Here is a 13,245-nt window from a genome sequence, read left to right as displayed (position 1 = left end):
AAAGCCTCACGTTAAACTGTACAAGCTTAAGGAAATGCTGTGTTTAGATTTCAGTGAACTGTATTTCATCAGGCCCTGAACAACATATATCAAGGTGTTTTTTGGGTAATTTAATATAAATGAATGTTACTGTTCTCAACAAAAATAAAACTTTCTCCTTTGGTTTAAAATAAAGTTTAATATGTCATTGTTTGGACACCGACCACCCACATGTCATCCAGTGATTCACATGAGCAGCCAGCAAGCAGTCGTTTTCATTTACAGTCAAACATGTACATGCATATCAAGTCCCTAGTGCAAAAATAAAAAGAACATAAACAGATCACTAGATTCAATCCAGTCTATTGTCTTATGTTACAAGTCATTTTTGTCTTATTGTCATCCTGCTTAACAAATACTCACTATTTCCCTTACACAGATATATTGAGCACTGGACACACAGTAGATGCAGGATCGTGCATCTGGCTTCCACAGTCTTAGACCAAGCAGCAAATAAATATGCTACAAAAAGGTCCATTTGTACAAGAACATTAGCTACTAGACATTTTCCCCACAGCCTCTGATGGAACAGATCAGTTTACAACAGGTCCTGTCTCTGCTTGACTCCCTGTTATCTTCACATCCCTGCCTGCTGCACAAGTTCTAGCCATTTCTCATTTCTAATGAGCAAAAGTCCTGAAATAAACACCCTTTCACACCCTTGTCCATCTTATGCAGCAGGAACCAACAATTAGAGGACATTATGACATATATCCATACTTGGACTTTCAGGTCTTAAAAGAGAGTGTGTGGGTATTTTAGTTTTTTCAACTCCTAAAGAACTTTGTCTTCCCTTCCCCTGCAATAACATCCAGTCTTCCAGGTTTTGTCCTACAGAAAGGTACTGAGGGTGTTATCCACACTGGCCAGATGCAGATACTCAGGGTGGCCACTCTCAGACTCCACCTCTGACTCCTGGTCCTTGTCATCCTCCTTCCTCTGACAGGGGAGCAGCTTCTTCCTCCGGACAGACCCACGACAGCGGCGCTCCAGACACGTCAGGATCATGTTGGCCAGGTCTTGCTGGAGCCTCTGAACATTCTCTCTGTGAACGAAAGGGCCCAAGATTTATTGACACATAGCACCAAGTGTTGCCTTTACGCTCTGGTTTGTTCACACATGGTTTGCTTACGTTGTGGGCGGGGTTGGGAGGTTGTAGTCTTCGCCGGCTTCACCTGTCAACCAGTAGGTCGTCTCTGTGCCTTTATCCTTGGAAAACCCACACACAGATTTATGATTCTTGGCATTAGCGTGTGCCAGGGAAAACATCACTGTTGTCACTGCCTTCTATAGAAATTATTATAGTTTTTGAATTCAAATCTCATTGGTCTGATGTGCTTAATAAATATACTGGAGAAATCCATCTTTACCTTCAGATTTGTTTCTCCTCTGATCTCATACTCAAACTTGCAGTCTGTCCTCTGCAGGATATTTATAGTAGGCTGACTGACGTGAATCCGCAGGGCTGGAAGACATTAAAAGATAACATAAAAAGCATGGCTATGGTAAACTGATTTAATTAGGCTGATTGGTAGCTACTCTGATTGCACTAGAGTAATGAGTAATGTGAAGTACACATTAATGTAAAACAACTAGACCACAGTGGTTTGCTGCATGAATTTCAGTGGAAATCATTAGTCATTAAATGTCTGTGTGTTTATTCCTCTGCTCACGGTGTCCTGTAGACTCCATACGAGAAGCGATGTTGACTGTGTCTCCAAACAAACAATATCTGGGCATTTTTATCCCCACGACACCTGCTGCACAGAGACCTGACACACACACACACACAAAGATGTTGAGTCCAGTTTCTCTCCCAGATTACAGATGTTTCCAGGATAAAACCATGCTATAATGAGCACATCTCTGAGTTCTGTGCTGTGTACCTGAGTGAACACCGATGCGTATCCACACAGGGATACCAGGCAGGTGTCGGAGCTGGAAGGTACCAATGAACTCCAAGATGTCCAGTGCCATGCGACAGATGTCCACCGCATGTCTGTTCCCATTTCGCTTCGGCAGCCCAGAGGCCACCATGTAGGCATCCCCAATGGTCTCCACCTGAAGAAGAAATGGTGTCATGTCTGATCCCTACTCTGTGTGTGTGTGTGTGTGTTAAATTTCACCCCTGTCAATACCTTGTACACATCATGGTGATCCACGATGCTGTCAAAGCCCTTGTAGATGTCGTTGAGCATGTCGATGACTTCCATTGGCGTGCTGTACTGGCACAGGGTGGTGAAACCGACGATGTCGCTGAAATATATGGTCACCTCGTCGTACAGCTCTGGCTCCACCACACCGGTCTCCTTCAGGCTTTTCACCACTGGGCTACACAGCAAAACACCAACATGAGCTTTCATACCAGTTCAACTGGCTAAACCAGTGGTTCTCAATACTCCATCACCAACCATGCTACAATATCAGTTTATTAGAGTTGATTTTAAACCAGACATTAGTGATAGAAAAGCTCTGTAGCATGAAACAGACCCAGGAAGTAGCATGAAGTTGAGGCGGTCTGCCCGGTCCCTCTCAGCTTTGTACAGGGCCGTTCTCTCTTCCACGAGGTGTTCCAGGTTTCTGGAATACATCTGCAGCCGCCGGATCAAGTTATCCATGTAGCTCTCATTTTCCTGGTTATGGATTTTACTGAAGGACCAGGGAAAGTGTGGCAGAGGAATGAGGAAGGAAGAGAAACAATATTAACTAACTCAATAAAACTGACACTAAATGTGAAGTTCATCTCTCAGAGCTTGCTGAGCAGGCTGAGCATACAGTACATCAGGAGGCCAAAAACCTAAAGAGAGCGATCACCTGATGATTTTCCCCAGACAACTTTCTACCTTCTTAAAGTCAGGTCTTTTTTCTGGATCCTCATCCCAGCAGCTTTTTATTAACATGTACACCTAGAGACAAAAGACAACACTTAAAACACACAACACAGACAACACACAACGTCAGACAACCACAAACGGCAAAACAACTCACCTCAGCTTCTTTTTCTGAAACCCTCTGAAAGTTAAGATCAGGTCTGAAGTAGGACATCATGACCCTGGTCAGTTTCTCTGTTAGGAAACATTAATCCCACACAACATTATTAAATCTGTCTTGATATTTTTCTGTTGGATACATTTGGATAATTATGTGGAATATATACTCTATGTGGTCTGGTCATTAAAGCTTTTCACACAAGCAGAAGAGGAACAAAAAAGTAAGTCATACATACAAAATCCTCCCCCTTTCTGAGCCTCACCCACCTTAATAATTTTCCCTCAGCCCCTTAAAAATAGCTTTGTATGAGAAGTACAATGCTCAGAGCTCAGCGTGTGTGGGCTTATTTTTGGACTGTGCTTGTGTAAGTGCGTTACACCTTCTTGGCTGGAGCAGCACTCAGTGTAGAAGGTGCTCTTCCTGAGAACAATCTCCTGAGCGATGATGGCAAAGCTGTAGACGTCTCCTTTCTGAGAGGTGCCATGTCTCCTCAGGTGCTCCGGAGCAGTCCACAAGTCTGGGAGGAGGAAGGGGAGAGTGGAGTAGAAAGAACTTTACAGTGGACACACCTTGACTCTGGTTTTACCTTTGCCGGGGTTAAGAAAGGTGTTGCAGCCAAAGTCTGTGATCTTCACCACCACGCGGTTGTCCACCACACAGTTGGTGGACTTGAGGCGACCGTGCACCTGAATATCACTGGCATGGAGGTAGGACATACCCTACACAGAGTAATTTAACATGAGACGGGGACAGTCCCACACTCTGATGGAGGACATTATTGAGGACATTTACATCAAGCTGCAAGAATATGTGACATTTACTACCCTCTGCTGGCAGCCACTGGGAACTAAAACAACAGTTCCTAGTGGGTAAAGTGCTGGTGCTAATCCATCAGTAACGCATTATAAATCAGATTTCATCTCCTATTAACTGTGCTGGCTGTTTTCTGCTTTCATAATCACAGTGCAATTACTATATAAGTGCTGTGTACAGTTTCATGACGTTTGTCCTCTGGCACAGATTCCAAATCAAAAGGAATTATTCAATTTATCAATGAGCAACAAGTGATCCCATTTTTTTAGCACTAACACTGGAAGCAGAAAACAGTGGATAGATCTGGAGGTAATAAAACCTGCCTATCAGGACATCTGAAGCAAAGTAGAGTAAAATATCCCCCAAAAAGTATTTGTGAACTATTCCTTTAAGGAAAGATAGAAGTCATTCAAAAGGCTCCGTATTACATCGTGTGTGACTATGTACAATACAACACTTCATGTGTGTTGTTCATCAGAGCCCAACGTCTCGGCCTCACCTTGGCGATGTCGTACATGACTGAGATCTTGAACTCCCAGTCCATGAAGGTCTCCTCTGGATATGAAATCTTGTCGTCCAGCACACCCTAGAAGAAGACAGAGAAAGAGGACATTTGTGTTTGTGTGTGTGTGTCTCTGGCATTATTCACACTGTGGGGCCTGTTTGTGAGACTTTGGAAAAGAAAAGCACTGCAGTTCTTCCACTGACACCTCAGTGGACTTGTACTGAATGTGTCTGTGCCCTACATACCCTAAGTGAGCCGCGCTCTCCATACTCGAACACACCAAACACACCCTGATCAAACTTCACTGTGCCATAAAACTTTGTGAGGTTGTAATAGTCGATTTGCAGGAGCTGCAGAGAAAAGAGGGAGGATAATGTCATTGTCATATGAAACACCAGGTCTTTCAATGGCGCAGAGGCTAGTTTGGAAAAACATTAACACAGGGGACAGGTGGAACATAGATCTGAGTATACATCAGTCAGTAAAACACAAGCCAGCTGCTGTGTGTGTGTGTGTGTGTGTGTGTGTGTGTGTGTGTTACCGCATCAAGCTCCATCTCCTGGGTCTCACTGAAGTTTCCATCTGAATGCTTCAGCTCCTTCAGAATCACAATCTGAAAGCATTGCAGCACCACCAAACATATCACATCCACATATTCAACACAATGCAAGGGGAGAGATTTGAACACTATCCTCCATTGTTGTGTACCTTCTTATCATAGAGTGCACGGCGGATCTTTAGGTTGGTGCTTTTCCTCTCGTCTTCAATCTAACAGGGGCAGATTGTAACATACAGTAAAGATGTCAAACATGTCTGTCTGCTGTGGTTAATTCATAGTCAAGAATAAGATCAACTCAAAGCAGCGTCTGAAGAGAAAATGTTCATTTAAGTCTGGAGCTGAGCCTCCTGCACTGGCACAACAAGCCACATTGCTGACTGAGAGGTTTACTCCACATTTACTTTGAGAGAGATGATGTTGACTTCGTTGTTCTCCAGCAGTGTGATGAGATCAGAGGGGATGTGGGAACAGCGCTTCCTGAGCAGACGGCCTCTCCTGTTCTGTCTGCATCAGAAAACAATTAGACAACATTAATACACCAGCTATGAAGATGTGGAACACGGTACCTGCTCATCTTAATGTGGTTATTCTGTAAATTCTACATAAACACTTAAAAATAGAAATAAAAAATTCAATACACATCCTTTTCAACTATATTTTCTTTAAATCTATGTATAGAACAAGTTTGTAGTCCTGCAGCATTTATGCATAGTCTACTCTTAAGTATTGAATGACTACACATCCCATGATAAGGCTGCTGTAGCTCACAGCCCTGTACTGGTCTGTGTGTCCCTGCTGAATAGTGCTCACCGGTAGAAAATGAAGGCGATGGTGGCCACCACAACCACTGTGACACCCAGCACAATGACAACGATGTCAGGAGTAGCCAGACCTGAAGGTGTGAAGACAAAAAAAAAAAAAAAAAAAGTACAGCTGTTGCACTTAGCACTGATGTTTCTAAGAACAGGAGAACAGATAAACACAGGCTGAGCTGAGGAGCTTCAGAGCTGCAGTGTTCAGGTCTATCTGTGGAGGGCAGGGTCTACATATGTCTCAATCAAAAGGAAATAAAAGAGTCTCCATTTAGTCCACCTTCAATCAACTATGTGTACAATTGATGACACAATTAACTTAATATCAATCCCAGCTCAGGAAACCCACTGAAGTCTCAATGTATTGATCTGATTTGTTTGTCAAAATACCAAATAAAGAGAAAAAAACACTATTAAACCTATTAAAACTTTCCTTCATCAGTTTAAAGGGAGGAAATACAATGTTTGTGTTATTATTTATGCATATATGTATATCTTCCTGCTGTACACTACATCTGGAGTTCAGTCTCAGATCAGTCCACTGCCAGCTTCTATCACATCACCGACATCAATAAACATCTGATAATCAATCACCTCTGTGCCTGTCTGCGCATTTGTGTGTCAAAGTGTGTGGGAGGGAAGTTAATGATTAGAGTTTGTGACAGATTAGTTAAGGCTGTGTGCATGTGTGTGTGTGTGTGTGTGTGTGTGTGTTTTACCTGTATCTGGTTTGTAATCAGGAAGCCGTTTTCCCCAGATGAAGGAAGGGGCGATCTCAGATAGCGTGGTCTGGTTGTGCTCAGTGTCGAACATGAATAAAACTCGGTACTAAGAATTAAAATATATTCATTTCATCATAAGACACAAAGACAGAAACAGATTCATCACAGGGCGGCTCTACCTTACTGACAAAGTTTTTTTTTTTCCGAACAAGACCGATTTTTTCCTATTTTCTATGTTAATTGGTCAAATAATTTTCATAGAAGAAGAAAGTACCTTGTTGTCATTAGTGGTGTAAATGAGTGAGAGATTCACATCCCTGTCTCCATGCTGGTCCAGCTTGTAGTGTCCACTGAGTCCTGAGCAGAACCATGAAACAAATCTTTATACATGAACACGTGGCTGAATGCTGCCATGCCTTTCACGTCACATTAGTGATGTGAGTGCTCGCTCCACTACACACAAGCTACTTTCAGCTACAGCCTGCGGGCCACACATAGCACCTAATCTCCCCATCACTTCAGTGGAAAACACAAAGAAGTGACAACAGTTGACAGGGCCCATCTGTGAGACCTCGCGGTGACCAGCGTCAACTCTCAGGGCCACTGAGGTTTGTGTCTCTTCAGATGACAAACTGATTTATTCAGCATTAAGCAAAAAAGACACAAACACCCATAGCGACTGCTGGCATGAAGGAGATTCATTTTGCTTTCCTCTGTTTTTCTCCTGCAAACTCTTCCTCAGTCCTTACCATCAAAGGAGGTGTTTCTGAAGTAACGCACACTGACATACTCCATGTCCTGAAGCTCTGATGGAGGTTTTTTAATGATATCCCTCATCGCCCGGCCTACCAGCAGCACCGCATCATGATACGCAGCCATGTAGTCGTTCATCTGCAGGGATAGGCAAGACAATTGGAGCTACTTTGTGAGGATCATCAGAGAGAGAATAACAGGAACAATTTGTAATGTAGGTGAACTGGCCCTTTAAGTGGACCAGCTAATTCTAAACAGACAGCATGTCAGTGTACAGCAGAAGAGGATGCCCGCTGACGTTTAAAGCAATAGTTCAACAGTTTCGCTTTATTTTCCAAAATCTGAAACAGTTTCTTTAAACAGTGTGAAAGAAAGAAGGAAGTCCAGAAACTCTGATGCCCTTATTCCTCACCATGTTGCTGTCTTTGGGGTCTGTGTTGATGGTGTAGTTTCTGGTGTTGGGCATGGTCAGCACCAGCACGTTCTTCATGGACGGGAGTGATGAAGTGTTGGTGTAGTATTTGTCACTGCATAGTGAGAAGGCAGGAGAGACGCACAAAAACTTACAAGTGTGCCACATACTGCAGAGGACGATGCTGGGCACCATTTATAAAGCCAGAGTAACAATAACTACACGAGGTGCAACATGTCTACAGGACAGAGACAGAGAGACAAAGTGGAGATGAGAGAAAAGATGAAGTGACTAACAGGGACTGACTTGTAAAGATCAATCAGGAGGAAGAGAATGTCACTGCTGTCTGCCTCTGCTGAAATATTCTTCACCTCCACAACGTCCATGGGTGATCCACAGATGATGAACACTGCAGACAGGAAATGTAACACAAACCAGCTGTTTATGCAGTTCCAATGCTTCTGATGAGCAATGGACATTATCTGTATTTCTGTCTCATGACCAAACACATTTAAGAGTCTGATGTTATTTTTCCTGAACATCACAATATTATATGATTTACACCCCCCTCCTAATCAAAAGTTTGGAGACAAGTTCTCATTCTTTTCTATGGGAAAGTGTCTCTAAACTTTTGATTGACAGTGTGTTTATGAACTGCAAACATTAAAAAAAAACCAGGAGAACGTGAACGTGGTTATTTCCCACATGTTGCTAAGATGTTAAAAGACACAACACAAGCTATACAATCCAAATTAAACAATAAAATCACTAAATATAAAATATAATCCACGAAAGTAAAATAAAACACCAACATAAATGCAAAACTGCCCTGAACCAGCCCTGCATACAAGTCCCTTTTATACCCCGGTATTTGTACATCGTTTATGGTTGTATTTCTTTCCTGATGGCTTGTAAAACTGGAGGATTTACAATGTCATGAAACGTCTGTGACACTAACTAAATAGATAAATCACACACAGAGGTGTGTGTTGTACTTACAATTACTTGTCCTGTTTCTGGGTGATGTAAGTACTGTTTTCAGTTCTTCTGGTTTGCGCAGGACCTGTCTCTGAATATTCTGGGCGAACTTGCTCGAGCCTGCGTCCAATGCATTTATATACCTGCAGGAGAAAATCACAGAACAACAGGATTTCCTGTAGTTTCCACATCACTGTCTGGATTTCCTTCACATCATACCAGTCTGTCTTCATCACAGAGACTCACAGCAAAGTCTCAGAAATGATTTTAGTGGCTCATTTTTAGCAAGAACTCAAAATTCCACTTTGAAGATTTTTAGGGATGTTCCCTAATCCTAGTTAACACCTTTACCATATAGAAATCAAAGCTCAGGATAGTGTAGAAAGTAGTTCCGACTTATGCCTCATGTATATTTCCACATACCCTCTGGGATGTGAAGGTATGATAAACAGACTAAGACTAGAAAAACTCAGAAAATTGATTTTGGTCCAAGAAAAGGAATAGTGTTTTTTTTCCCCCCAAAATCAATGAACACATTCACTCACAAAAATCAGTTACTCTTTAAAGACACCTCCCAGGTAACTCACCAAAAGCAATCCTCAGTGTTGGTCTGTTTCTTATAAACGTAGGCTGTCTTCCACTCAGGTTTGAGTTTGTCCTGGTATTTCCAGAAGTGGATAAAGAAGTCAGTGATCTTGCGCGCCGGGGGCAGGAGCCGCTGCAGGTTGAGTGTGTAGTCACAGGAGAGGCCAAAGGCTCCCGCTGAGATGATGGGGGTACTGAGCTTTAGGCCTTTTTCCGCACTGACAGAGAGAGACAGCAGGATGAATGATGTCTGCTTTGAAGGGGGACAGACATGTCCACTACAAAACCACCCACACAATACTGTAGCATTTATTTACATTGAGGAGCGAATTGTAGTTCTAAATTTTATTGTTGTGTATGAATTGTGTGCGGAAAAAGTTACTACTCACTCAACTATTTGGAAAGCAGCGTAGGTGCAGGTGGGCCCAAGCACAGCACATCCCAGGTTACCTGATTTCTGTAGGAGTAATCGACAGTGTGAGTGTTTTAGGCCATCTGTACATGTGGCTTTAAGGTTAGGAGAGCTGATATACGTTGCTTTTCATAACTGGAACTGCAGCAGCAGCCAGGAGCAGCAAACAGGAAGATTTACTGTATGCATACCGACTGCTAAAAAACAAGTATAACGTGTGTGTAACATCGATGCAAACCTGCAGCTACTTACCATAAGTTTATTTAGCTCATGCACTCCCTCACACGTGCTACTCGGGCAGCCTCTGTGTCGATAAATGGTTGTGTTGAACCCACCAAAGTTGGCTGTGAGATAAAATGCCCCACCTGAAAGATATTTAAAAAAAACATCCATCCATCCATCATCTATACCCACTATTTGCTATTCAGGGTCACAGGGATCTGCTGGAGCCTATCCCAGCTCTCTTTGGGTGAAAGGCAGGGGGACACCCTGGACAGGTCACCAGTCCATCACAGATTTAGAAAAAACAATGCATACATTTTTTTTTTCAATCTTTAGTTTTTCACAGCTGTTTGAGTGAAATGGATTGAATGAATATATTTTTATTTATAAAAAACTAATAATAATAATGTATATAAAAATAAATTAGGTTATATTACATTAATTACATTAAACTAAATTATATAACAAATAATAATAAATATATAAAATAATTATTATTATAATTAATTATAATAATTATAATTATTTTATAATTTCTAATATATTAATTTGAATTAAGAATTGAGTAAAAACTGACCACTGGCTGAATGCTGAGCAACTATTAGCTTTGAATTTCTCCATGTGTTACAACAGTATGCACTGGGAGTGTGTACAGAATATCCATCGTGGTTTACTTTCTTATGCTCATCAAAAACAAATAATCAAAAATAGCACTAACTGTTAACATTGGCTTAACTAACAAAATCCACAGTCCCTGGCTAGAAACATGGCAGTATGTCGCCAACATGCCCTTCAGTGCGGTGTAGGTGCTCCACATATGTTCCAGAGCCACAATAGCTTCATTTTTATGATGTCTCAACTGGTAATTTGTGATTTGACTCAAATGATAGTGGCCTGTCTTGGCCTCTGTCAAAATGCACCTGCTTCGTACTGTTACACAAATGTGTTTGACCAAGTTAGTACAAACAGCAGGAGCCCAGTTGTAGCTTTTGATCCCAGGTTTGAAGCTGGTTTATCCATCCACATTGAAGTGGGTCAAATCTTTATATTTTTATTATCACCCAGACTACGATCGAGCGCAACACATCAAGCATTATAGAGTTATAGAGTTTCTTTTTAGTTCACAATACAATGAACTATGTGTTGCAACCTGTCTGCTATGGATTTTTTTGGTAGGTATGATTGATAAATTTGTAGCATAAGACACAAAAAGACACATTACAAATGTGTTTCAATGCAACATTAATTTGTGTATGAAATTATAGTTAATTAAATCACAGCAGTGTCATAGAACAGTAAACAGATGCATTGTGTAATGTTTGCATCAATAACTTTGCTCAAATTTGTAATTCAACAGACTGATATTTGTGTATAGATGCAGATATTGTATTTTTTTATTTCATTACCTTGTCCAGCATTAATGGCTGATTCTGTCTCTATGCCCTTCAGTATTTCTTTTTCCACAAAATTCAGGCTCCAGGGAGACTCCCCATCCTGCAGTAGGATCACATTGACTGTAACCCCAATCCAACACTGCCCGACACCCCGACACAGAGCAGCAAGAATCCACAGGATACATAGACGCAACCACCAGCCACTCTGACCCATTTTCAGCTTGGACATTTCGATTTTCTGGGTTGTTAAAGAGAGTCCATGGTCTGGTAAAGTCTTTCTATTGTTCAGACAGCCCACACAAGAATGTCCACTTAATATTTGTCACAAAATCGTTAAATGAGTTTGTTTCTGACCCGCCAAGGCCTCCCACAAAGGTTTATTTCACACAAACTATATCCAGCACCCAAATCCTCATCCGTTTCCTCATCTGCGTCGTTCACGTCTCAGATTCACCCTTCCTCTGTTGCTCCTAGTGGCTGCTCACCTGTCCCCCTCACATCAGTGTTAATATACAACTTTTAAAGACGCAGGGGCAGGTCATATAACCTCGCTGCTGTTGCAACAAGGTCTCTATGAACAACAAGGAGCACAGATTTTAGCTGGCTGTGAGCCTGGTAACACAGATCTCAGGCCATGAAACAAACAGTGGTTCTCCCTCATTCACTGTTATTAACACATTAACTTAGCCAGTTCTCTTCATATTTCAGAAGGGAAGTTGAAGCAAAGGAGCAGATCTTTAACCAAAGGAAATATTTTCTGTGATCAGCACCAACATTTTGGTGAATACACTTTTACCTGTTCCCAGGACGCAGATGAGAAAACCTCAGAGTTTCATTGTTATAAACTACTTATAGTTTCCTATAAAATAATGCTTTTGTTCAAACTTAATTAGCTTCTGTCACTAATCAAGAAGTGGCCAGATAAAATTCAAATTATTAACCATGTCACATAACGCCACACATCTTCGCATCCAGGCAGGGGTGGATCTACAGGGGGACCTGCCACCCCACTGTGGTGTTGCACACAACTTCATCATTTCAAACCATTTTCCTTCACCAGTAAAATGCATCTATACTCAGAGCAGGGGCTGTCACTTACACAGTCCATCAGTTGTATGTGTAATGAGAGCACCAACACCGTCTGTTTCCAGGTTTAGCCTAAACCGGACAACCACCAGATAATGACTTTAAAATGTGTTAAAAGAAAAGGTTTTATTTCGTTGGATCAACAAGGATTGCTCATCCAATCTCTGCTTACTGGTTATGTTGAAAGGAAGCTGAAAGGAAGTACACATAAAAATTTTGTGATGTTAAAAAACCTTTTTATGGCAAAATAAGTGTATTTTATGACAAATAATGAGTCCATCCTGCAAATGGCACATGGCAAGATGACGTGTTCTCAGTGTGTGTCACAGCCAGGCAGACGGCAAACATGTACAGAAACAGCTTGTGCATTTCTGAAAGACACAGTGTGGGGATAAAGAAAGCAAGAGAGAAAGGAGAAGAGCAAAGGTTGGAGCGGCCATAAAAGTCATGACAGATAACATGCATGCTGTAAAACCACACATGTTTGTGTGAATCTTTTCAGGAAGCTTTATCTGGACCACGCACGTCTATCCACACCCTGCAGTCGAGTCACTGGGGAAGGCTGAAGCAGCTGAATCCTGCAGCTAATTATGCGTCCCCTCTCTCAGTTAGTTCAACTTCTTGCAGTTAATTAAATTGCTAAATGATTAATCTATACACAGTCATTTTCGTCTGGTGCACACACACACAATTTAATGACAGGAATTGATTATTAACTCATGACGTGGAACAATCACTGTCCAGAGGATACCACCACCCTCTTTTTCTATTGTGTGTCTATGTCTGTGTGTCTTTCTTACACATACACACACAAAACTATTCATTTCCCATACCTACTCTCCTCGACACCATTACTAGTCATCAATCACTGTAACGTCATGGGAACCAGCCAGAATCTGGCAATAAAAATTATAAAGTAATCAAATAAACCAACAAAAGTGTGTTTCCTGGTTACTATGTGT

At 41.6% G+C, this 13,245-nt stretch overlaps 1 protein-coding gene across 1 annotated transcript; it reads right to left on the bottom strand.

Annotated features, from left to right (window-relative positions):
* Positions 1 to 253: 253 nt before the first annotated feature.
* On the bottom strand, positions 254 to 11,411 carry gucy2cb (guanylate cyclase 2Cb). Its single transcript, XM_026315563.2, has 27 exons — positions 11,210 to 11,411; positions 9,834 to 9,946; positions 9,559 to 9,626; positions 9,172 to 9,387; positions 8,606 to 8,727; positions 7,913 to 8,015; positions 7,607 to 7,721; positions 7,191 to 7,332; positions 6,716 to 6,798; positions 6,439 to 6,547; positions 5,718 to 5,799; positions 5,309 to 5,411; positions 5,057 to 5,116; positions 4,890 to 4,961; positions 4,594 to 4,698; positions 4,343 to 4,429; positions 3,617 to 3,749; positions 3,410 to 3,547; positions 3,028 to 3,104; positions 2,854 to 2,945; positions 2,530 to 2,688; positions 2,178 to 2,370; positions 1,926 to 2,100; positions 1,713 to 1,811; positions 1,410 to 1,504; positions 1,172 to 1,248; positions 254 to 1,084 (listed from the first exon to the last, which is right to left on the bottom strand). The coding sequence occupies exons 1-27, from the start codon at positions 11,409 to 11,411 to the stop codon at positions 871 to 873; spliced, it is 3,234 nt and encodes a 1,077-aa protein (XP_026171348.1). The 3' UTR covers positions 254 to 870.
* Positions 11,412 to 13,245: the final 1,834 nt, after the last annotated feature.

The sequence above is a fragment of the Mastacembelus armatus genome, chromosome 19 (genome assembly GCF_900324485.2).
Source record: "Mastacembelus armatus chromosome 19, fMasArm1.2, whole genome shotgun sequence".
NCBI lineage: Eukaryota > Metazoa > Chordata > Actinopteri > Synbranchiformes > Mastacembelidae > Mastacembelus > Mastacembelus armatus.
Note: the sequence above shows the minus strand (reverse complement) of the source record. Positions and strands in the feature narration are given on the sequence as shown.

Coding starts and splice junctions, on each gene's coding strand:
- gucy2cb (XM_026315563.2), bottom strand. CDS start 11,411: ATGGGTCAGAGTGGCTGGTGGTTGCGTCTATGTATCCTGTGGATTCTT. Junction 7,722..7,912: donor CTCCTGATTGATCTTTACAA/GTCAGTCCCTGT, acceptor CTCACTATGCAG/TGACAAATACTACACCAACA. Junction 4,699..4,889: donor AGGAGATGGAGCTTGATGCG/GTAACACACACA, acceptor TTTTCTCTGCAG/CTCCTGCAAATCGACTATTA.